The 26,113-nt window shown below is 29.5% G+C and overlaps 1 protein-coding gene across 1 annotated transcript in view; it reads left to right on the forward strand.

The window, feature by feature from the left end:
• LOC107436566 (spliceosome associated factor 3, U4/U6 recycling protein) overlaps positions 1-26,113 on the forward strand; it is a 65,515-nt gene that overhangs the window by 8,820 nt on the left and 30,582 nt on the right. The window contains exons 4-13 of the mRNA XM_087149753.1: positions 409-602; positions 2,898-2,985; positions 4,429-4,562; positions 6,775-6,930; positions 8,540-8,678; positions 13,932-14,048; positions 15,437-15,499; positions 21,471-21,526; positions 23,418-23,527; positions 25,530-25,642. Coding sequence (XP_087005879.1) covers positions 409-602; positions 2,898-2,985; positions 4,429-4,562; positions 6,775-6,930; positions 8,540-8,678; positions 13,932-14,048; positions 15,437-15,499; positions 21,471-21,526; positions 23,418-23,527; positions 25,530-25,642 — 1,170 coding nt within the window. The remainder of the gene's footprint in view (positions 1-408; positions 603-2,897; positions 2,986-4,428; positions 4,563-6,774; positions 6,931-8,539; positions 8,679-13,931; positions 14,049-15,436; positions 15,500-21,470; positions 21,527-23,417; positions 23,528-25,529; positions 25,643-26,113) is intronic.

A 26,113-nucleotide genomic window follows, 5' to 3' on the forward strand; every position in this document is an offset into this window, starting at 1 on the left:
GCAAACTTAAACAAAAAACATAATTGTTTATTTACTTAAAATAGCTCTATAATTATAATTGGGTAAATTTGTTTTTACGCATAATTTGGGATCATTTTTATAAGTTTTATTCAGCGATCTGGTTTTCGATCTGGTATCATGTACCTTCGATATCATTTTGAAGTCAATAATGGTTAAAAATAGTATCTACCACTAGATACTATTTTTAGAAAAAATACAAAAATGATAAGAATGGATAGAATGTGCAAAATGGACAAAAATGGTTAGAATGGACAAAAATGGATAGAAAAAATGGTCTTTTATTTAAACATATTTCTCAAAAAAAAAAGAAGAATTCTCTGAGTTTTCTAGATGTTAATATTTACAGCATTTCTGTCATTTATTGTATTATTTTTATATTAATTTTAGCTGTTCAATTATGGCTAGAATATTGCCTTTATTCTATTGGCAATATTGGTGAAGAGTGGGATGTCGATGGTCTTGAAGTGACACGTACGGCGTTTGAAGACGCAATCACAGCTGTTGGAATCCATGTCACACAAGGGTGTTTAATATGGGAAGCATACAGGCAATTCGAAAGTGACTATCTCAGCATTTTAAAAGTGAGTATTTATATTCTGGTATGTTTCAGATTGTTTTGCACTTATTGTTTAATTGCGAGTGTTCATTGGTCTGGTTGTTGTTGTCGTCGTTGTAGGCCATTAAGGCAAGGGATGGGATTGTTCTTGTTTTCCAGTGGCGCCTTCTATGGCCAAGAATTCGACTCCTGCCGCACCCATATGTCACACTCATTTATAAAGCGGACCCCATTCATACATCTATTCATTCAGCCACAGATCATAATTTTGACCCTAGCCAGAGAACGATCAATCTCCAATTCAGTACCCCCAGACGTATTATTTGTTATGGGAACATGGAGGACTATGTTACCTGACAGACTTAACGTGCACCAGTCACTTCCATTTACTACATGGTAAGACTTAGGCCGGCTGCATTCAAACTTCTGTTCTCAAAAAAGTAAGCCTAGCTCCCTGCGAACCAGGCTGCCCCGGCCTCACTGGTTTATGTGATTTATACCACAAAATAATTGCATTCAGTGCCTATAAATTTTTTTTACTCAAATTTACTTTATCTAATGTGAATTTGATTTTTTGGTGCATAAAACTCTTTTAGATTGTCATTCATTTTTATTTTAAAAATAAATAAATCTTGCAGATCTTTAAAACATTTATGCAAGGTCAGGAATTTTTTTTCTTTCATTTATTTATTTTTTAGAAATTGAGATTCAATAGCTTTCTGCTTATTAATTAAAAATTAATGTTTGCTTCTAAGAGTCATAGTAACAAAGATATAAAATTTATTAAAAATTCATTTAGTAGCTTATTATAATTATTTTTCCTTTTAATTTCTGTTTGGATGGGGACTCCAGAATTTGACTGCAAAAAAATGTCTATAGAGATGCTTAACCAATAGTTATTTTTTGCTGATTGATCATTTATGAATAATCAATCAGTCAGTTATAGCAACCAATTGGAATACATTTAGTGTAAATAGTGTAAATAATTGGAAATAGTGTACTAGTATAATACCATAATCAAAAACAGTGTAAATAATTGGTTGCCATCAACATCTACAATATCATAGCAATTGATTAAGTGATAATAGCTTAGACATCTCTATTAGCCCCTGGCTTAAGTATCTCTATTAAACAGATTGCATTTATGAAGGTCTTTTTGATGAAACTAACCCGTATTTGCTTTACATGGAGAGGAAAACTATGAAAACTTCCCACGGTTAGCCTAACAGCAAGGGGACTCTAACCCATGATCCGTCTACCACTGAGTATATTTTTATGTCAGCACTGTGGTCGGTGCGAGTCTGGTGCGGAATACATATCAATGAGCCATTGCTGGCATTCGAATCCGGTTTACCTCCTTGGAAGGCAGATGCTCTATCTCCTGAGCCACCTTGGCTCAAATGGTACTAATTGAAATAAAAATAACAGAGTATGTGTTAAAAATAATAGAAAAATCGTACTAATTCATTTAAAAAAAGCATAGTAAATCGCCATACTATTACTGATGCCTATGATGCTTAATTAATTTTGGTAATAAGTGCTAACTGAAATAAAATAATAAATTTTGTACTACAATAAAAAGCAAAATTATTAGAGATGTGGAACTAATAATTTGTTTAGGAAAAAAGTAAAAAATTTCCTTACTATTATTGAAGCTGATGATGCTTATTTACTTTTGGAGTTATAAGTACTAATTAAAATAAGACAATAAGCTAAGTAATAAAACGCAAAATCATTAATTAATTATTTAATTTTTTTACCCTATATGGAGAACAGATTTTCAGGTATTTTTTAATAAAAAAGTAAAACAAAAGTAAGTGTTTTTCTTGAACTTTACTTGTTGCTAAATTTTGAGTTGTTTTACTCATAGTTTTTTGTTTATATACTCACAAAATTGATTTAAAAAGGTTCTTCTATTATCTGACAATTTCGATTTTCTGACATATCTCTAGTTGTGGAGTTGTTAGATAAAGGGGGGTTCTACTGTATATTTATACGATTTAAAAAAACAGTTCCTTTTATTAAGCCATACTTTTGTGGGGAAGTATAGGAAGTATTTTAAAGCTTTTTTTTTAATATATTGACTCTTCTATATGTTGAATCTGATTATTAAGTAACATTCAAATTGTTATAAATGCCTATGATATATATTCATATTATATGACATAACTCATGCAATTAGCAATACCTTCTGGAAGAAATGTGGAATCTTTTTAAATATTTCATTATATTTTTCTAAAATCAATTTAATTATTTTATTTCTTTTGAATAATATTCTTCTTAGTGTATTAATAGTATGTCTTATTTATTATGTTTGTAGAATAAAGGGGCATCTGATAAGGAATTAAAAGAACAAGAAGAAAAGATATATAACATCTTTAGAAGGCAGCTCTCTGTTCCTTTATTTGGTAGTTATATTATCTTTAAAAGGATTTTTGTTTTATTTAATTTTAAGCTTTCTGTTTATTAGATTGCTCGACCAGAATTATTTAGGAGCCAAAACAGTTCTATTTTCTTCTAATTTCAATGTTTAAATCCCATTTTAGTTGATCAATGGTAATTAGTTAACATTTTGGTTATGTTGCAAAAAGTTATAAATTTGTAAAACAATAATTGTTATTTTCAAAATGTGCTAAGGAGTTCAATCTTCTTTTGATGACTTTTTCCAATTAAAAGAATTTTATTATGGAAAAAATATTATCTTATTTGGAATTTTATTATGGAAATATATATTAATAGAGCTTTTGATAAATTGTTTAATGTATAATCAATATGATTGTTTTAATTTTTAAAACTCAGCAGATAAATTTTGCATCTGAGCATTTAAAATGTAGTTCTTAGAAATGTAAGTTCTTTAAGAAAAATGTCCCCTTACGTTTAATACATAAATTATGTCATTAATTCAACTTAATTTACATGCTGTGATCCATTTCTTTTAGCATAATAAAGTTTTAAAATAAAGTTTTAAGATTAATTATTTATATTCAAAAATTTTTTGATTTCTTTTTTATACATTTCAAATTTTTAAATAGTTTTGAAATCTATTGGAAAATATGATCAAATATTTATTATTGTCTTTAAATGTAGACATGTGTTACGAAAAATTAAATATTTAATAATAATTAGTAATCTTAAGTAAAACTTATATGCAACTGAAAACGATTTATTTTTACCATTTTTTATTTTCTATTATGTATAAGACTTTTTTTGAAGTTGCAATAATTTTTTACTTATTTGAATTCTAAAATGTATTTTTATCTTGCAATGTAGATACTAATCTGGTAGCAGAATTTACCGATTTCGATCTGCAACTCAATATTCATTAGCAAAGCAAAATTCTACTATGATAAAACTTGTGTTTTTAAAAATTTATGTTACTTTAGTTAGTACAATAATACTTTTAAAAAACATTGATTTAATACGGATACATCATGAAACTATTTAATGAGTTTCATGAAACTATTAGAATGAAAAAAAAAATGATTTTTGTCTCATTTTATTATTATTTTTTTAAATTTAAATGAAATTTTATTTAAAGAAATGAGGAATGATTTTCAAATTTTTGAAAATCATTTCTTAGATAAATATCTGCAGACTAATTTTTTAACTTTAGATTAATTATAAAATTTTTAAGTCGTTCTGAAAGTCTTCTCATATACGAAAATTATATTTAATTTTAAATTTACTTAATATTTAACTTATTTTATATAATATTATACTTATTAAATAATTTTACTATTATACTTATTTTGAGTGATACTTTATGTTAAAAAATAAATATTAACTAATTTTTTTTGTAAAATAGTGCAATTTATTTAAAAATTAATTCATTCATTTTCTTTTGTTTTTAGACATGGATAAAACGTATGAAGAGTTTAGAGAACTTTTTGATGAGAACTCTCACCCTGATATAAATTCAATTGAATATTCATATAAGAAAGCCTTGCAGAAACTGGATCAAATCGCCGTTCATGAAAATTCTCTTGTATGATTGTGTTTTGTTTTACATAAGGGCAATTTTACCATTTACGATTATTGTGCTTGCAAATTATAGTAAGCATATAATTCAGTTAAAAAAAAATTTGATCAGTTGTAAGAATCTTAGTGAAAATAAATTTTGATGTTATTTACTTTTATTCCAATTTTAAAATTCAGAAGTTTAAAATTTTTTAAACATGAAACACCTAGTTTTTATTTTTTTTTTTTTTTAAACTTATGAAAGTTACCAAAAATTGAAGCAAGTCACCCAGATTTGTTAATCGAATTATGCTTTTAAAGTCTGCACGTACGTAAATTGTGGAATTGCCCATATAGTGTTGCACATTTTTGGTATGTCTGTTTGGCATGTTATCCAATTTTAAGTTTGATGCTAAACATGGGAACAGTATTAGAAATGTAAAGAAAATTGCTATTGATATTGAAATATGTCTGAGCTGAAAGTAACATTAGTTATTTCTAGACAGATATACAGTGTAACGTCCCATATCCGGACGTCCCTTTCCCGGAAGGGTCGATTTCCCGGACACTTTTTAACAATCAAAATAAACAAACATCTCTCCATCTTCCCCTTTCCAAAAAAAAAAAAAAATCTTTTGACAAATTTTCTCTTTTTCTAGCTTGCACTGAACCTCTGATTTATGCATCGAACCCATAAATCACCAGAGAGGGGAAATGAAAATCTACCAAGACCATTGAGTGACCGTTAGTGACACTCCTCCCTTGGAATGTAGGAAAAAGAGGGAGATTTGTTTTCAAAAGACCGCAACTGAGTCCCCCCCTCCTTTCCCATGCAGGTGGCTAGTAAAAGAGGCATTTCCTGGAACCTTTTTATTGAAAGAAGAAATACTGTGGAAAAGGGTAAACGGGGCGAGCGTTAAGGTGGAGGGGGAGTCAGAATGGAAAATTTGAATAGGTCTAAAAGGATACACGTCCTTGAGAAACAAAACATTCGTTCTTCCCCATACCATGTAATATTTAGGAGGCGGGGGGAAAAAGGGAGTAACATTCTCTCTTTAGCAGATTCTTTCAGTCATAAAAGAAAAAACAAAGAGAACCTGATCAGCGTGTCCCGCCTTTATGCTTGATTGATAGCCAATGATTGGAGAGAAAACAATAATTTGTTACTTCCCCACCCTCAACTTAAATGATCTCCTCTTTACACTTATTTTCTTTCACAAATAAGGAGGAAATGAATTTTTCTCCTCCATCTACCCACCTTAATGAATGACGGGAATTTCCCTTTCTTGCTTGAATCATTCTAGTTAAAAATGGCGGATTATTATTTTCATATGTCAATTTTTTTTTAGTTTTCTATATTTTAAGCAATAATATTTTTTTTCTAATATTTCATATTTTATTGATTAGATATTCTAATACTAAAACATTATTCCCCTTAAAATTAATGTTTATTTATTTTTTGCTTCTTAGATTTAGATCATTTTAAGCTTTGTTCCAGAATTTCCCCTTCCTGTTGAATCATTCTAGTTCAAAATGGCGGATTAATATTTTCGTAACTGTTAAATTTTTTTCGTTTTCCATATTTTCAGCAATAATATTTTTTTTCTAATATTTTATATTTGATTGATTAGATATTTTAATGCTAAAACATTATTCCCCTTAAAAATAGTGTTTATTTATTTTTTGCTTCTTAGATTCAGATCGTTTATTAAATCATTTTAAGCTTTGTTTACCTTGGGGGTGTATTATCCGGAAAAATCTATTATACGGACTTCTGGGAGTCCCACCGATTCCGGATACGCGACTTTACACTGTATCTAGATTATCATTATATATCATTATCAGATATATCATTAAGATGTATTAAATGCTGTGAGATATAACCTTATTACTACACCTAAGCATTGTAAAATTCGTGTATGTTAAGTTTTAATGGCGTAACAAGCAAATAAGATTTGATTTTAAACTTACTATTGAACATTTATGTAAATTTCATATAGTGATTCTATTAATGTAGATTCATTTATAGGCCATTAGAATTTTGACCATTTGGTTAATTTGGAATATAATCACCTTCTTGATCCAGATATTTAATTCTGAAAATTGGTATCATGTATTTTAAAGTTGAATTTCTGAATAAAATTTCTATTTTCAAGTTGACTTTTATTTAAATGAAATAATTTTATAATTAAAATTTAGTTTGTTAATGAACTAACTTTTTTTTCTCTTTTGATTTTCAGTACCAGTCAGAATCTCCTCACTATGAAGAATTCAAAGAATACATTAATTATGAGAAAAGGAATGGAGATGCTAGCCGTGTGCAAAACGTGTATGAACGGGCTTTGGTTGAGAATTGCTTAAAAGAAGAATTGTGGTTAGATTACACTAAATATTTGGTTAGTGCTGCAATGCAATTTATCTTAACTATAAATTTCAATGACATTTTGAAATTAATTATTAATTATACATGAAGTTCTTAATGATGAATTAATTCCACTTAAAGTTCTTAATAAATCCATTGACAGTTCTTAATTAACTGTTAGATTCCGTAGACAGTTCTTAATTAATAATCAGTTCCACTAATAATTTTAATTTATACTTAATTTCACTAACAGATCTTAATTAATATTTTATTCCTCTGACAGTTCTTAACTCCCATGATCAACTCAGTTTTAATAATAATTATGAATATTAGATCTAATTTTTTTTAAAAAATATAATTTTTTTTTAAAGTTAGAAATTTCAGTTAAAATTTAAAGTGTTTTTTTTTTAAAAAGAAAATAAAGAAATATTTTTATTTTATGAAAGCTCAGGTAGCAAAATTTCCTGTTTTAACTTCAAAAATTAATATTTTTCTGCAACCTCGAAACAGCCAGATAGAAATTATAAAAATTTCTTTTTGATGCTATACTTATAATGATAAATTATTTTGGGAAGAATTAATTATCGAAAGTTCAATAGGTGGGGCAAATGTGAAATTAATACTAATAAAACATCATAAGTAATCTGCAATTTCAAATTTACAAATAAAGTAGTAGGTTTAGATTTTTTTACTGCTTTTAATTTTTTTAATTTCCTTATTTCTGCTTAGATACTAAATTTTTTTTTGTTTTAATATTATGATTTTTTTTTTTTACAATAAGCGAAAAACTGAAATTTCAACTTGTTTGAATTAGATACTTCAGTGATTATTGAGACTGTTCTTCTTCTTATATTTTTTTTTAAACTAAGCAAAGTAGTATGGTTTTATATTTTCTAAGCATTTTTTTTATCAAAAAAAACAAACAAACAAAAAAACAATAAAATAATAAACACTTATGTTCTAGATCTGTTTTCATTGTAAGCCTTTAGCACTTTTCTGTAGATATTTTTTAAACAAAATAAATTAAGAATGAAAAATGCTATTTATTTTGGGGTTTATAAAACTCGGGCGACATGGCAAGTTGAGTTAGCTGGCGCTTAATATTTTATTAATTTAATAAACTTAATGTTAAAAAAATACTACTTTCTTCTGTATAACATCTTAGCATTTTGCTCAATTCCTGTTCCCAATACCACTTGAAAACTTTCTAGATACCACTGATTGAAAACCACTGATTTGTACTTAAAGAATAAGAAACAAGATTAAATTATTAAAATCACTTGATATTTTTTAAAAAATCATTAATTTTAGGATATTAATTTAAGTTGTAATTTTTTTTTACACTGTGTAATTAATGAGGTTGTGGTCATAATTATTATTTTTTTATTTAAACCTATTTTAGATGTAAACATTAAATATTTTAACCATATATATTTTTGAATGATATTAAGTATTATTATTAATACATTTTATCAGAGCTATGATTGAAAAAGAAATCTTTTTTAAATCCAACAAATCCAAATTTTATTCCTTTAAAAAAATTGTCAAATCTTGGTAAAGAACAAAATCTTGGAAAAGAACAATTATTATTTTTCGTTTTATATGTTAAATGTAATTTATTTTATTTTACTTGTATGATTCAGGACAGGGATCTGAAAAACAAAGACATATCATTGCCTGTTCATCAAAGAGCAGTTAAAAACTTGCCCTGGTGTGTACAAATATGGGTTAGGTATGGAAGAGCATTGGAACAGTATCACGAACCACACGAACAAATAAGAGGTAATTAATGGAAGTTTTATCTTAATAGGTTTGCAAAATTTAAATTTGTTTATTTTGTATTCTTTTTTTTTTAATTATCCAAGCATTACATATTGTATACAGTTTTCTATGGTTTTTTTAATTAAAGCCATTTGAAAATAAAAACCAAACAAGCAAAAAAAATTTCAAGCATTATTATTTCAGGAAGCAAATTTATTTTCAGATTCTACATACGTTTCTCTTATTTTCAGCATAGCTGCCAAGTTTTTTTCATACAAAATTTCTGTCTGCTCCGATAACCAAGAGGTCACGTCCGTTTTCATGTATTCGTCATCGTTCTAGTGATAACCTCCAAAATGGTGTTCGAAATATCGGAAAAGATGAAAATCACTCAACCCAAAGATCTGAGCTGTTGGGAGGGGGGATCCAAAACTTCCCAATCAAAAGAGTCCAATAAAGGTGGGATCTGAGCTGCGGAGAGAGTCTTTATCATAGAGTAGAAAAATTCCCCGTCAGCATGGCAGAGCATTTTGCTATATCACATATCGTAACTTTACAAATCTGCCAGTGAGTGTATGCAGCTGACAGGTTTTTTGTCGACTAAAAACACATCACTGACTGTATCTTGTGTGTGGCGAGCGATTTGTTAAATTTGAACATTTTAAAAGCACAGAACTGATCGTGCAAGTTACCTACACAGCTGAAACTGAGCACAGGTATACAACAAAACGACCCTTACTTGAAAAACAGCCCAATGTTAGTGCAGGGTGCGTAACGTTTTGAAAAATGTGCTTAAAGGTGCTTTTTTTCGATTTTGGTTTCTTAAAAGCCCTTAAAGGTGCTTTTTTAATTGGATGTTTTTAAAAAGTGCTTAATATTGTCTTTTCCGAAATCAGCTATTTTTTTCTTTTCCATGTTGATTTTCGCCATTAATTATACAAAAAGACATTATTTACAGTGTAAGAACAGTTTCAAATTCCGGTCTTATTCATACAAAACTGTAAAATGAACTTGGAGTGCAGAGGTTATAATAAGTTGCTTTGGGGAAAAGTGTTTTTTTTTACAAGAAAATTATTTTTTTATTTTCAGTAGTTAAACAAATTAAGGGATTGGATAAATTGCAATTTGACACATTTTTGTTTAAAATTATTTAATATTTTCTACATCAAAATTTGGGTTTTAAACGGTAATTTTCAAAACAAAGAAAGTTTTATGTTAATATAATTCTAGAACGTAATTGATGGAACGCTTGTAATTTTACATATAGGTTAATTTAAAATTTCTTCATATTTATAATAGCTGATAATTATCCTTAAAGCCAAAATTGTGATTTTTTGACAATTTTCAAAAACTATGTCAAAAGTGTTTTTTTTTGACAAGGCAGTTAAAGCCGGATAAAACTGTCAATTGACAAAATTTGCCAACCTTTCCTGATTATGATATTTTTTTAAGTGCTTAAATATTTTTTGAGTGCTTGAAAAATGCTTAAAAGGTGCTTATTTTTTGTTGAAAAATTTGGTTACGCACCCTTTAGTAATATGAAATATTAGTATTAGTAATACGAAAATTGCATGCTTGTGGCAAGTTAAAAATTACTAGCTTTCTGTTATTACTATAATTTTTTTTTGAAAAAGACATTTTTTTCTGTTGTTTAAGGAAGAAATATTATGTGAAAAAAGGTTAAATGGAAAACATTTTTATTTATTTTTAGTACCAGTGCTAAAAAGTAATATAAAAAAAACGTTTCCTTTTTAAAATCATAATTCCTTATTTTTTATATACTCATAATATTATACGAAAAGGGTTTAAATGGAACACATTTTTCGTTATTTCTTATATCAATACAGAAATGTAAAAGTGAATATCTTTTCCTTCTAACAATATTAATTCCTTATTTTTATAAAGCAACGTTTGAGCGACCCCTGGCTAAGTTATCTTCTTCCCAATGAAAGAAAAGTTCTATTATTTATAGAAATCCTGTTGCACATTTCCAAAAAAAATGTGCTTTTTGTTGATGACACATTCATCTTCCTTCTTATTTTCTTTCTTAACTCTTTATTCAATTCACTATTATCAATGTTATCAAAAAGTATTACCATTCATCTCATTATCTTCTTGGAAACTGAAAAACTTCATAATTCAGTCTACATTCTGTAGGCAAAAGCAGTCTATTCCTGATATCTATTTTAAATTAAAATATTTGTGTTTTCCAAACTAAAAAGGATCTATGTCTGTCTAAGTTTTTAGTCTTTTTATTGCTATTTTAACATTATATGCATTTGCTTATATCAGCCATCTCATCTACTGTCAGGAACTGATTTTTCCTGTATTCTTTTTATTTAAAATTTTTAGTAATTTTTTTTGAGAATAATTAATTAGTACAGCCAAAAAAATTCTTTCTCATTTTTTACATTTTTTTTTATTTAGAGAACTTTTTCCCCTTAAAAAGTATTTTGCCTTAATTTTATAGTCATAAATTCTTCATTTTCTTTAGTGCTATATAAAAATAATAAAATAAAATAAACCATCTGAACTAGTGGCCGCAATGATATATAGGTCTATCAAACTTTTATTTTATGACCCCCAAATAAACAAATTAGTGCAATAACGAAGTTAGCTTTCTTGTGTTTTTGAAAAGCTGTGTGTAAAGTTGATGCACTTTGTTTTAAATGCATAATGTCATAGTTTTTGAAACAGATCTAATTTTTTCTATTTGTGATGTGTGCCTTACTTTTCTAGAAGATGTCTCATTTGCCATGAGTAGGGCCCTATAAATTATGCGGAAATTTTTTAAAAATTATGCGGCTAGGATGCGGCGATTTTTAAAAATTATGCGTCAAGGATGCGGTGTCTTTTAAAAATTATGCATGCAGGTTGCGAATGATCCAGAAAACAATTGAAACTGAAAAAAAATCTCTTAAAAAAGTTCAACTTTCTTTCCTGTTTTAATAAAAAAAAATTTAATGAATACAGTAAAGATTTCAACTAAATTACCTTCTTATGTATTGTACATTCATTTTCTACATCAGAACAATTATTAAAGTTTATTAAAATGGAGAGAAGTTAGTCCAGAAGCTGCGTTTTCTTTCAAACTCTGTCTTTGTTTTGTAAAAATTTGGCCGTAGCAGGATACAGCTCTTTCACAATCTACTGAATTAGGAAGCACTGAGAGCACTTGTTTTGCTTTTTTTGTAAGTTCTGGAAATCTCTCTGAGACTACCTCTGAATTCCAGAATCTAATTAAGTCCTGGTTTGAACATTCTTTTACATATTCTTTGTAAGCAGCATACTCGAGTTTTATATCTTGACCACTCATTCCTGGAATATTCTTGAATACATCGTCGTCTTCAATATTGAGGTTGACTATTTGTTCTGGATCGAAAACTCGAGCAGCTTTCAAGAAGTTTGATGCAGGTTGACTAAACTTGGGCTCGCGTTTTTTGAGTACGTCTAGTTCTGGAGACTATTAAGTATTCAAATTTGCAATTGTTTTGTGAAACACTTCTTGAAGAAATACATTGCTTGAATCTTTTCGTGAGTATGATGCCTGAGAATTACATCGAAGTTTAGACAGTAGATCAAAAATCTTATTGTAAGCTTTGTGAATAGATACACCACATGTTTCGAAAAAGAGAAGAGTATCCATTAATATCTGACCGTGTTCTGCGATGAACTGAAAGTCTTTGCAAACGCACTTGCTTTCCACCAAAACTTTGCACTGATTGAGACAAGCAGTGTCAGGAGTAATGTTTATTTCACTGCTAAAAAATTCTATGTAAACTGAAGATGATGGCGACCTATTGAAGATGATGGCGACTGATAAGAAGCTATGTGCCGAGGGAGGGGGGAGATTCTTGGAAAGATCTGACCACCGGACCAAAAAGATTCTTGGAATTGAAAAAGAAGATATATTTCAATTGAGAAAAAAAACCCTTAAGGAGAAATTTATCTGGTAAACGAATACATTTTGCTGAAAAATAAAAATTATACGGATATGCTGCGATTACGCGGAAAATTGTAAATTATGCGGATAATTGTGAATTATGCGGGTTTCCGCATCTTCCGCATCTTCGCATCATTTATAGGGCCCTAGCCATGAGTGATTTACATCAAATACTGTATCTTAATATTATTATTTTTTTAAATCAGGGTCTGGCTGGCTAGCTAGGTGGGCCCAGCCCTAAAAATCCCGATGGCTTTTTTCAGATTATGCTCATATGAAAAAAGCAATCTTTATACCCATCAAGTGTTTTTTTTCTCACATTTTACAATTTCTAATCAATTTTCTTTGCAATTATCAAACTAAATTATTGTTTGAAATTATCTAATTATTATTTTATTAATTTAATTTTTGTAACTTTTTATACCTAATTATATCAAGCAAAACATATTTCAGTCTTTTAATTTTTGCAAATGAAATTTAATATAAGTGAATAAATATAAAATTTGTAATTATAAAAAATGCATCATTAAAAAAAACTTATTTCTAAATTATAATTCATTACTTATCTATAAAACAAACTATGTGAAATATACTTAGCCACTGCACTTATTGCACTATTTATTTGGATTGGAAACCCTTTAGAGTTTGTTAAAATACATCAACTGCAATTAATGTTAAAATGCATCAATGCAATTCTGTATTAACCACAATTCTCCATATTTCTCTGAAGCAAAGTAAAATCAATAAATTGATTGGATTTAATTTCTAAAGCTTTTGATAGTTTTAAAATTTTCCTTAAATAATAATTACTTTAGTGTATATATGAGTTTTAAATTATTTGTATTTAATAATTATTTTAAAGCATTAATATTGACCTGCTCTCCAGATATATATGGTCATATTTAGTTGGTAAGTTGAATGATATGTGACATAATCTATATAACACAAAATTCTATATGGTGCAGTCTCATTTCTCAAGTTTTGCACTAATAAGATCTTCTGTACATTATATATATCCAATATTTTAAAATGAATTTGAGGTATGATATTTTTAGTCTGAAGGAAAAAAACCCACCAAAATATGTCCCATTTTATTTTATTGGGCGGGCTGCCTTCAAAAATGTTTGGGGAGAACACTGCATTATTTGAGTGATACATTTTGATAGCAACATAGAAATGAATTAAAACAACAACTGATTTTAGTGAAATATCTAAGTATTGAGACATTAAAAAAACTGTTATGCATTGTTTTTTGTTTTGACTAAAGTTCAATGTTTGAATGTAAAAGGCAGTCTGTTGTTTTTATAGTATGTACTTTTTACTTTTCTTAGATATGTTTGAAAATGTTCTTATGACGGGTGGATTTGTAGAGGAAGAAAAATTTAAAGAACTTTGGCTTGCTTACTTGGATTATTTACGACGTAGGATATCTACTGATCCAGAATCTGGTAAGCAATTTCTTTTTTGTTCATTGCTTGTGAGTTAATGCCTGACATTTTTTATCGATATTTTCCTCTTATTTATGGTGACCTTGGTATGCATGAAAACACAAGGAAAATGTTTCCATCGGCAGTTTTATTTTTATTAGAAAGCTTTTAAAAAACTAGCTTATTAAAGTGTAATGAAAGAAAAGTTGAATATGCTTAAATGTGTTCTATTCATGCCTAAGAATTTAACTGTAGCAATTTTTAAAATTTTTTTCCCTTTTACTTTTTTAAGAATGTACGAAAGCTGAAAAATTAGTTGCATTTTCTTGTTATTCAATTCACATTATTCGTACCTTGTTTTAAGGCTGAAAGATTACGAGTTTGAATGGGTTTTATTTATTTTTATTGGAAAATAAAGAATTAAGTAAACAATTGGGAAATAAATGGATTACTTTTTATTGTAGGATTAATAATATGATGTTTTTAGTTAATATGTAATGAATAAGTACTTTACATGCAGCTTTTCTTGTAACATTATTGCAATTGTAGTTTCCCTTTGCACATAGCTTATTTTTCACACTATTGTGCACATAGCACACATTTGATTAATTTTGTAATGAACTCAGTTTTTTAAGTTGTTTATTACATATGTTACTATTCACATATACAGGTGGTTATCAAAATAATGGAAACACTCTAGATTTCGAAGGCTTGGGAATCGCTGTTCTGCCATAAATGTTCACTTTATGAAGGTATCTCCTAACTGTAATTGTTGACACTGGAGAATCCAGATGCTGATTGAGCTCTGCGGTCACTTTGGCTGCAGTTGTTTTCTTTTTAGACATTACAATCCGCTTCAATACCTGTCGGTCTCTTTCACTCAGCTTCTCCTTCTGTCCACTATTTTGCTTTGCTGAGCTTGTCTTTCCATTCTGTGTGTATGCTGTCATGACTTTAGACACCGTACCTCTAGAAACTCCTAAAAGCTGGGATGTCCAACTAGTCGGGGCTCCTACAATTTGGCCTCTCTGAAAATCTGTCATGTCTGACATTTTACGCTTTCGACAAAAAATCAAAACGTAGACAACTCTACTAAAGCTCTCTCATACCACCTAATATATGTACTTTTTATATTCAAAAAACTGGTAGCTTAGATTATATTTTAATATTTTAATGCTTATGAAGCGAATTCTTAAAGGTTCCTTTTATTCACAAGTGTTTCCATTATTTTGATAATCACCTGTACATGTTACACATGTAACTATACAAATGATATTTAGAATGCAAAAGAAATAAAAAATATGAATATATTTTATAATTTTTAACTTTATTCTTAGTTTTATAAAAGTTGATTTCATACATTTAAAAGCTATATTAAGATATCTTATTTTCGTAAATTGAATTTTTAGGTATCACTGATTTAAATGAAATAGAAGCTGTTTTCACTAATGCCACAACACAAATGGCTCAGTGTAAGTAGTTTTTTTTTCTGAATGGAATTTAGTTTGAAACTGTTCTGTAAATATTTTTTTTATTTTGATGTTCATTATTTATGTGCAAAGCTGCCAATAAAAGTAAAAATAACTTTTTTAAAGCAACTTTCATTGCTACTTTATTTCTTTAAAAATTATTGATTCTGTCCAAGTGGTAATTTAGATGATTCAGAAATATGATTTAGCAATGAGGAAGCTATATGCTCTTAAATTCTTTTATTTGTACTTTTTACTGTTACAGATCTTCTTTTTAATCAGATAGCATTTCTATTATTTTTAAGTTTACTTAGTACCAGGGCTAAAGAGAATACAAGGGCTAGTTCACTCCGCTCTTAGAGCTGAAGCTACGATTTCCCTCCTCATGACGTCACTGTGTCCACGGATCTCGGAGATCGCAAGCAAAGATATTATAACTTTGCATCTTTCTCTTTGTAAAAATAAGTTAGACTTTTTCTGGTTATTAGCCTTCAAACTTTATGTAATTAACACATTATTTCCGTTCATAAACATAGTTCAAAAAAAACTTTCTTGGTTATTATAAATATATATATAATATATATATTAAATATATATTTAAAAAAATACCATTTTAAACTTATAAAAAATTTTTGCTAGTTGGTGAAAATGACACGATAAATACTTTATTTTAAAAAGTTCAGTTTTAACTTTAACTATTAAGAAAAATGAAGGCATATATCGACACTTTTTTTATCTACATATTCTTTTATAAAGATAAGTTAAGTTAAATTTAGAATTCCTGATTTTAAAATATGTCGTTAATAGCAATTTGTTCACACTTAATCATTAGGAAACATCAACCATAAACGCTAATTACTGAAACAAAATAATAATTTAGGTTCATAATGACATTAGAAATTTTACAATTGTTTATAGACATTTAAATTTACGATGATATAATTTATAGATATTTAAATTGAAGAGAATATAATTTTTAAAAAAAATCATAAATATTTAGAATAACTACATTAAAAAATATGTTATGAAATTAGGAGAATTTCAACTATATACTATATATTTTATTTATACTTTTTACTTACATTTTAATTTTCTTTGACTTTATCTATTTTTTAATTCTTTTCACCTGCCTTTCTTTATGAAGTAACGAGGCGGTTTCTATTTAGATAATGAATTTTTATAAAAGTTCTTTACGACAGAATAAACGTATTGCTGTTTTATATTAACTGTGTCATTTCGGAATCCATTCTTTACATAGTTGTTCATTTACTTTTGGGAACACGCGAAAAATTATACTTTTTCCTTTTGTTTTTATACCAGAATTTTTGCAAGTTGCAATCGCGCAAACTGGCATTTCGATAATAGTTTTAAATTCTTGTAAATTCACTGCAAAAACTGAGGAAAGTCATTATAGAAAATAACAAATGTCTTAGAATATCTCGCAAAAAGAAATGATCCAATATTAGTTAGAGCTAGTAAGGCCAAACGCTCCGTTCTTGAAGTAAAAGTGCGAGCTTTGCGCCAAAGTGACGTCACTAGAGTGACGTCGGAGGATCGGCGCGGCGAAAGATACTTCAAAGGAGTGAACCAGCCCTTCTATTCTCTTTAGCCCTGACTTAGTACTCAGTTAGCTAAGATAGTTACTACTGTAACTTATATATATTCTTTGAATTATTGGCTAGGTTTTATATTATAATTTATAAATAAAATCATTAATTAGTTATTTAAAATTGTTATTTTAAATAATTATTAATTTAGTATATATTTCCTGTTTTATGTTTTCAGGTTTATGGCACCTGTCAAGCATTTCATATATATATATATATATACAGGGTGCGTTCTGAAAGTAATGCGCATGATTTTATTGTGACGCGATAATTGATCGCAGCGCACTCAGATTGGTCAAAAAAGGTAGTGGGGGATTTATCCTTCCAAACAAGCCTGGTCTCAGGTCGCTCCGAGCAGTAGGAGCAGTAGGACGTGTCTTAGCGCAAAGTCTTTTTTTCTATCGAGTCACGGCGTGATGGAGTGTTCGTTCGCTGGAACAGCGGTATGCGATAAAGTTTTGTGTGCGACTTGGGAAGAATGTGACGGAAACTCATCACATGCTTCAAGACGACTTTAAGGAGGAATGCATTTCGAGATCTCAGTGTGGAAGGTGGCACAAGGCCTCCAAGGAGGGTCGGGGGAAGGTCACCGACGAGCCTTGTTCTGGACGCCCAACAACAGCCCGACCCGATGAAAACGTCCAGCATGTGCGTGAAGTTTTGAAGTCAGACAGTCGGTTAAGCATTCAGGTAATCGCTAACACCCTAAACTTGTCAAGATGTGTGGTACATGGGATTGTGACGAAGGATTTGCAAATGCAAAAGGTCTGTGCCGAAGGTGTTGACGGAGGAGCAAAAAGGTGTTCGAGTTTTGCGCAGTGAAGAATTGCTGGAATTGGTGAGTTGATGCCCCAGCCTCCCTATAGCCCTGACTTGGCACAATGTGACTTTTTATTGCTCCCCCGACTGAAAAGAGAACTGAAGGGAAAGCACTGGGAGTCGGTGGAGAACATCCAAGCTCATGTTACAAGGTTCCTGAGACGCATTCCTGCCGAGGAGTTCCAGGGTGCCTTCCAGACGTGGCAGAATCGTCTCCTCAAGTGTATTGATGCACAAGGGAACTATTTTGAAGAATTTTAACCATTTGTGCCCATAGGATCAATAAATCTATTTTTCCCAGAAAATGCGCATTACTTTCAGAACGCACCCTGTATATATATACAGTGGTGGCCAAAAGTGTGGACATTTTTTGAAAGTTTCATATTTTTCAACTTTGTGTGCTTGTAGAATATATTAATTTTCATTTAAATACAAACGTTTATATATCAAATTGAAGGAAATTTAACGTAGAATTTAATAACAAAAAACAGAATTAAAATATCTGTATTACAAAAAAAGTTATGCTCATTTTAGTCGAACAAACAAACGCAAATAGTTTTGAATAAGGACGTGTTTCATAATAAAAGCGTACTAGCCAATCACAAACACTGTTCTTAGGACCAATCAAATGTCTGTAACTATAGTTTAGGTTATTTGGATAGTAAAAGAGTTATTGTTGTGGAAATATTTTGCGGAATGATGCATACTAGTACAATTAAATAGAGTATGGCTGTTTTTGAATATTTAAAGTCCTTTTTTTTAAATTAAACTAATTTTAAACAATGTTATCAACAAGAAGAACTAATTGGACATCTACAAAAAGAAGCCGAATTGTCATATTGAGAGAAAATGGTCTCTCTTATGCTGAAATTGCAAGACAAGTTGGTGGTTCAGTGACTTGTTCTGGTGTACGAAAGTTCTGTTTACGTTATGAAAAAACAAAATCAGTGGAAAATAAAGCCAAATCAGGCCGAAAAAAATGCACAAGTGCTACTGCCGATAGAAAAATTAAAAGATTCAAGATAGAAAAATTTCATCAGATGCTATTAGATGTGAAATGAATGCTGTAAGTATTGCAGTAAGTTCAAGAACAATAAGAAGAAGGTTATCAGGATTTGGACTACAAGCTAGAATTCCAAGGAAAAAACCATATTTAAATCAAAAGCAATGTGAAAAACGAGTTAAGTGGGCAAAAGATGGTCAGAAAATCAATGGAAGCAAGTAATCTGGAGCTATGAGAGTAAAATATCGCTCTTTGGTAGTGATGGTGGAAAATACGTGAGACGTAGAGTAGGTGAAGCACTTCATCCTGATTGCATTGAAGCAACTACAAAAAACCCAACAAATGTCATGATATGGGCATGTATGTCTGTAGATGGTGTGGGCCGAATTCAAGTGATTGATGGCACCCTGAATGCCAAAAAATGCACCGAAACTGACCTGAAACCAAAATTGATAACCTTCCATCAGGGAACTCCTCCCCAACGACGCACCATTTATTTTTCAGCAGGATTCAGCTCCGTGCCACACAGCAAAAGTATGCAAAGCATGGTTTCAAAATAAAGGCATAGATATATTACCATGGCCAGGAAACAGCTTCGATCTCAATCCAATTGAAAATTTGTGGTGAAGTTTGAATATTCTTGTACAAAAAAAAACGTCCATCCAATAAAAGACAACTTATTGAAGCTATAATTGATTCTTGGCTCCATGTGATTACGAAAGATGAACTCCAAACACTCTTTCACTCGATGAAAAGACGCTGTGAAGCTGTCTTAAAAAATAAGGGTTATCCTACTAAGTATTGATTGTGTAAGTATCACTCTAAAAAAATGCAAATCTAAGATAGATCTTACTATTAGTTGCATAATTTTTTTGTAATACAGATATTGTAATACTGTATTTATTATGAAATTCTACATTAAATTACCTTCAATTTGATGTATAAACGTTTGTATTTAAGTGAAAATTAATATATTCTACAAGCACACAAAGTTGAAAAACATGAAACTTTCAAAAAGTGTCCACACTTTTGGCATAGACAGCATAGACATTCACGGGACCAAAAAATTTGTCCGTTTATGAGAGTTGTCCGTTTACGGGAAGGGTACCCTAATAACGAAAATTAACACCGTAATTGTTTTTAGAATATTTTCAAAGATGTAGAAATAATTAAATAATATCTACAAGGATACTATAAATATCTACAAGAATATTTATTTAAACAATAAGAAAGCTAAAAAAGAATATATAAAGAAGTTTGATATAAATACATAATTCTGGATGTAGCTACAGATAAATAAATAAATATAATTTTCATATCAGCATAGATACTCAAGTTAGACATATGGTACCGAATAGGAGCTTTCTGCCCTCAGTCTGTTTCAATTATTAGTTTTACATCCCTTTACACCTACTTATCATTTGATAGGGACCATGGTTAATACCTTCTTGAAAAAAAAGTAATGCATACCTGTAAGTCATGAGGACCTATGGAGTTGATTATTCACAATTGATCAGCTATCAAGTATCTGAATAAATGTTTCATTTATATAAAAACCTCAAAGATTATACTTCTGTTCTCTTTTTTTTTTACCCCAGTTGTGTTAAATACAATCTTCAAATTGATAAGAAAATTAAAGACATTTTCAATGGGGAAGAAGCATTGAGAGATGTCATTTAAACTTGAGGGGTCTCATAACCTGTGTGGTCCAGATGAAAACATCAAAAGATGCCGATGTCAGAATTATTTCAGGAGTGCAGTACCATTTTCTGTCCTTTTTTTACAAAGATAAGGCAAGGTGACAGGAGAAAGATTGATTTTTCAGTGGTGAAATAGCTTAAGAATATTTTTAGTTATGGATAAGACAAAATTTTTTTGTTTACATGCTTTAAAAATGGTGAAAAGTTGCATTTTTTTAGCTTGAAATTCACAGGATTTTAAAGAGAGCAAACAAATTAATTTTAATTAATCATTTTGAGGTGTATGACCGGTGAGAGTGAGCTTATATATATATATAAGCTCACTCTCACCGGTATATATATGTATTTATATATATAAGCTCACTCTCACCGGTATATATATGTATATATATATAAAGCTCACTCCCACCGGTATATATATATATATATATATATATATATATATATATATATATATATATATATATATATATATATATATATATATATATACATACATATATATAAAGTTTAACTAGATCAGTAGCTTAGATCCGTTTAGATAGAGAGCACATCTTTTTTTTCCTCTTTCATATATAAGACAGTTCAAGGGCTGATGAGTCAAAATATTTTGTGGGTCAATTTCGATTTTCAGTTTACAGGCTGTGTCTGTTCTCATGTTGTCTGATTTTATATAAGTTTTTCTGTATAAATCTGAGCAAATTAGTAAGGTGATTGAATTGTTCAATTACTAGTTGACTTGAAAGCTAAATTCCATTTATTTTTATTAAATACTATTTATATTATATAGTAATTTGGGAAGTTTCAAAATCTGTTTTATAATGAAATTTTTTTTTCCCTTTCAGACTTTTGGGGGACTGAGTCCGAATACATTATAATGAAGTATTATACCTTTTTTAATGTAAGTTTTTATAAACCTATTTGCATCAATTTACATTTTATTTTCTTATTATTTGCTTGATGAATGAAATCCTTTTGGTTGTGTTGGATAGTGTAGTTTCCTAACCCTTTGAGCCGTGCTCCGAAGGAATTTTTTCAAGAGAAGTTTTACTCCTTTATTAATTTTTGAGGAGTGAAATTTAAAATATAGAAGTGAATTTAAAAGCATAGATCAGGTTTCTAAATTATTCCATTTCATAGCACATATTATATCTATTATAAATTATATAACTGATAAATGTACAAAATGAACTCTCAAGAATTATTGTTTGAATATTTAACCAAAAAACATTAGTTTACTTTATTTCCAATCGTTCTTTTACTTTTTATTGGTCAAATAGACTAAGGCCTCCAAATGAACAAAGTTTATTAGTAATATATATGGGATTAAAATTTCCCATTTTTAACTGTATGCTCGATATTCATGTAGCAATTGGGTTCTTGCTATTCAAGAAGGAGAAGATCACAATAACCACACATGTGACTTATGACACCAACGCCATCTAATCTTTATCAGCAAAATGGTGTATTAAAGTTGAGCTAAGTTCCTCTACATAAGTTAGAATGTTAATTAAATACAGTGTCGTATCATACCTTAAATTAGTTGAAATATAATTCTTTCTCGTTTACTTCTTTTACTTAACTTAGAATTATTATCGATTTATGTATTTTATTGTAACCGTGACATATTTTTGTTTTGTGTACCTGGCAATTTCGATGGATAACTAATTTGTTTATTTTCAACATTGCTTTGTGCCTATTTTTGTGTGAAGTCTTTATGTAAATATGAGTATATAGTGAAAGAATTTAAAATGTGTCACTTAAGGCAATTGATACTTGATGAGCTTGGCTTACTCGATATAAAATGGAAAGAACAGTTGCTAACGTAAACAAATACCACATTTTAACAACCAATTAGTATCCCTACATTTATCTCATTGACACCTTCATTAAACGGGAGTTCTCCACAATACAAATTAAAATGCTCATCTGCAAGCAAAGCTCTTTTTTAGATAACTGTCTATAAAAATGGTAACATCTCTTAGATTGTTTGTTGTAGGAGTTCTAACAAGTGTTGACATGAGCCTTCTTTCAAAATAAATATTTATTTTAAGTTATTTTTTTTTAAAAGAAGGTAAAACTTTTAAAAGAACCAACTAGTTTTCCTCGAATGAGCAATTAAAATAAATTATTTTAAGATATTCAAATACGCATAATAACTATCTATTTAATATTCTGAGTTTTCTATTAATTGGTATCTTAATTTAATAATACATTATGTATTTTTTGAAACACATTCACATGGAATTAGTTATTATTATTATTTTTATTTATTTTTTAATTTGTTTAAAAAGGTTTTTTAAAGAAATGAAACTTTTTCCGATTGATAAATGTCATTCATTTGTAAACAATTTGAAATTGAACTAAGCAGATCACCTACCAAAGCAACTTAAAGGAAAAATATAGTGGAAAAAAATAAAGATGTGTAATTTAATTTAGGCGCTCTGGTAGGGTAGTCAGTATGACTACCCTACCAGACTCCACTTGTCTATGCCTGGGGATTGCCAGTTTAATCTTCACAGCTGGATAAACAACTGGCATGTATATACGGCATGATGCATATTAAATCAACATTTCTTTTGGACTGGGGTAAAAATTGTGCGGCATTCCTGCTCAGGCCGTCTAAAAATGGGGCTAGGAGCTTGGCCATGGTTGGGTGTTGTGTGTGTATCTTAATTACTTTTTCTTCACAATTTTTATATGATAATGCTGTTTCTTTATGATTTACATATTATATCTTTGTGATTTACATATTACTTTTTGATATTTCATAAAAACTGTTTTTCCATAAGGTCAAATATAAGAAAGACATAAAAACTGCTCGTGAATATTGGAAGGAAATCATTGACCATGGGCACAAAGATCAAGCAAATGTTTGGCTAGATTATGCTAATTTTGAGAGGTAAAAATCTTTAAATTAATGAGTCATTACATTATAATTTTTTATTAATTTTTACTATCCCCTATCAATAAAGATCCTTGTCATGAAATGTATTATATGTGAACTCCTATTATTTTTGTATTTGATTTATGCATTTATTTGTGAAAAAATTGATGCTAGATTGGATGAATTTTGTAAAGATATTTATTTATTCATTAATTTTTAATGGTAATTATTTTGAATTTAAAGTACAGCATATGAATTGTTTTTGTATATTTTTATTCATTTTCCATATGGAGCTTTGGGGAACAAATTCAGAGAAAAGCTGCAATGCATTCATGTTTATTTTAAAATTTTATTTTAATCTTACTTTATAAATTTAAATGTTTACATTACATGATTGTTTACATTATCTTCTTGTCATTTTAAAAAAATATTTCAAAATGTGGCCAGAATGATATTGATGAATTCAATTCCTATTGTTTTATAAAGCTATGGTCAGTGTCATATGCTCATTATGAGTGCATGATTTTGGGGTTGTAGTAATTGCTTTAATAATCCACCGAGAGTCTTTAATTAAATAACTATTTTTTATTAAATTTCTTGACACTACAGTTCAGAACAGGCCAAGGCTGTTCCAACAAGTCTCTTAAAATGGAGTCTGTCAGATTCTTGTTGTCTCTAATTAGCTATTTTCAATGTTTTTAGATTTTTTTTCTCAATGCTATCAAATTGCTGAATAGAGATATTCCCCATTTTTAGTTTCACTTGGCTTCTGTTGTTGTTATCATAGGCCATTAACATACTGAGTGGTGCGATTTTTCTTGTTTCTCAGTGGCGCCATCTATGATCAATAATTCAACATTTGCCACACCCCATTTATAGGCTAACGATCAATCTCCAATCCAGTACCCCCAGAGGTATAATTTGTTATGGGGTCATGGAGGACTTTGTGACCTGACAGATTTAACATGCACCAGTCACCATTTACTACACGGGGAGTCTTCGACCAGGTGGATTCGAAATCGGGTTCTCACGAACGTGAGTTTAGCTCCCTAACAACCAGGCTGTCGCAGTGCCCAATTGGCTTTTAGAAGGTCAATACCTAGTTGCAATCTTCTGATTGAAAAAAGTGACCAAGATACTTTATTTGGTTTGATTTGATGACTTATACTACTGGTTGCTGATCATTATTATAAGTTTCGTGATTGTAAAGAATTCACAAGAAAGTTCAGTAGTCCTGATCTTAGTTGGTTTCTTAAACCCAAATAGCTTCTGTTTGCCAGCATCTATTGGTGATTAATTTCAGCACTCAATTCATTTTTGTTAGCGCCAGTTGTCCCAATTTCATTTAAATTCAGCAACTTTCTCAAAGATATGATCATTCACCATCAGTGGGGTACTATCAAACTCTTGATTGTTCATGACCATAAATTTTGTTTTGTTGATGCTTAGGCTAGAGGTGAGCTCAACCTCACCCTTAGATGAAGTCTGATCTCAAAGTATTGTAGTTTGAGTATAAGATATATGTGATTGCTTAGTGCTTATTTTTGTTGTTGATATGCATATGGATTTGTACTTAGCAGTATTTTTGCTTTAATGAAATATGTGTCTCAAAATGTGTTTGAAAGAAAATTCAAAGAAAATTCAGTCCAAGTAATTTTTATAAATTGTTTGATAATAACATTTTCACACAAGGGAATACTATTTTTTTTTATTGAAAAAAATGTTTATATATAAAATACTACTGTTAATTTCACTATACTCTAAAATTTGCTATTCTTTTAACATGTTTACAAACCAGTCGCAAAACTGTTTAGTTTTTAATTATTTAATTATTTAAAAGAGAGAATGATAATTAAGAAAAAAGAAATGTTTATTAGAACTTTGGAGGACTTCACAATTCTCTAAGTTCACTATGATTTTGGAATGTAAATTACTAATAGCAGTTAAAAAATTTTTTTTCTGAGAAAGAAGATTGTAGTTTATTTATTATCTGAAAATAAATTATTATTCTTTTCAGACTTTATGGAGATGCAGATCATTATCGTAAGACCTTATTACAAGCTTTATCTAGTGTTAATGACTGGCCTGAGACATTTTTAGAATTACTTATCACATTTGAAAGAGAAGAAGGTAAATAAATATACTCTATTGTTTTCTCTCTCTTTTTTTTAAAATTAAAAGGTTAGAGCCATGGTGGTTCAGGAAATAGAGCATTCACCTTCCAATAAGGTGAACCCGGTTCGAAACTTAGTAATGGCTGGTTGATAAGAATTCCTGCCCCGGCTTGCACCGACCACAGTGCTGATGTAAAGTATCCTCAGTGGTAGACAGAATCATGGTTTAGAGTCCTTGTGCTGTCTAACCATGGGAAGTTTTTGTGGTTTTCCTCTTCATGTAATGCAAATGCAGGTTATCTCCATAAAAAGTCTTCCACGAAGGCAAATTTCTCCCAATACTTGATCCAGAAGTTCTCTTGTCTTTTCGATTGGGTTCAAAATTACAAGTCTACGGAGTTGAACATTAGTAGTGACGAACCCAAATTTGGGTTGGCTTTTCAAACTTCAATATAATTAAAAGGCTGTCAAAAATTTTGCAAATTAA

The sequence above is a fragment of the Parasteatoda tepidariorum genome, chromosome 8 (genome assembly GCF_982258835.1).
Source record: "Parasteatoda tepidariorum strain Cologne lab strain chromosome 8, Ptep-v5.0, whole genome shotgun sequence".
NCBI classification, from domain to species: domain Eukaryota; kingdom Metazoa; phylum Arthropoda; class Arachnida; order Araneae; family Theridiidae; genus Parasteatoda; species Parasteatoda tepidariorum.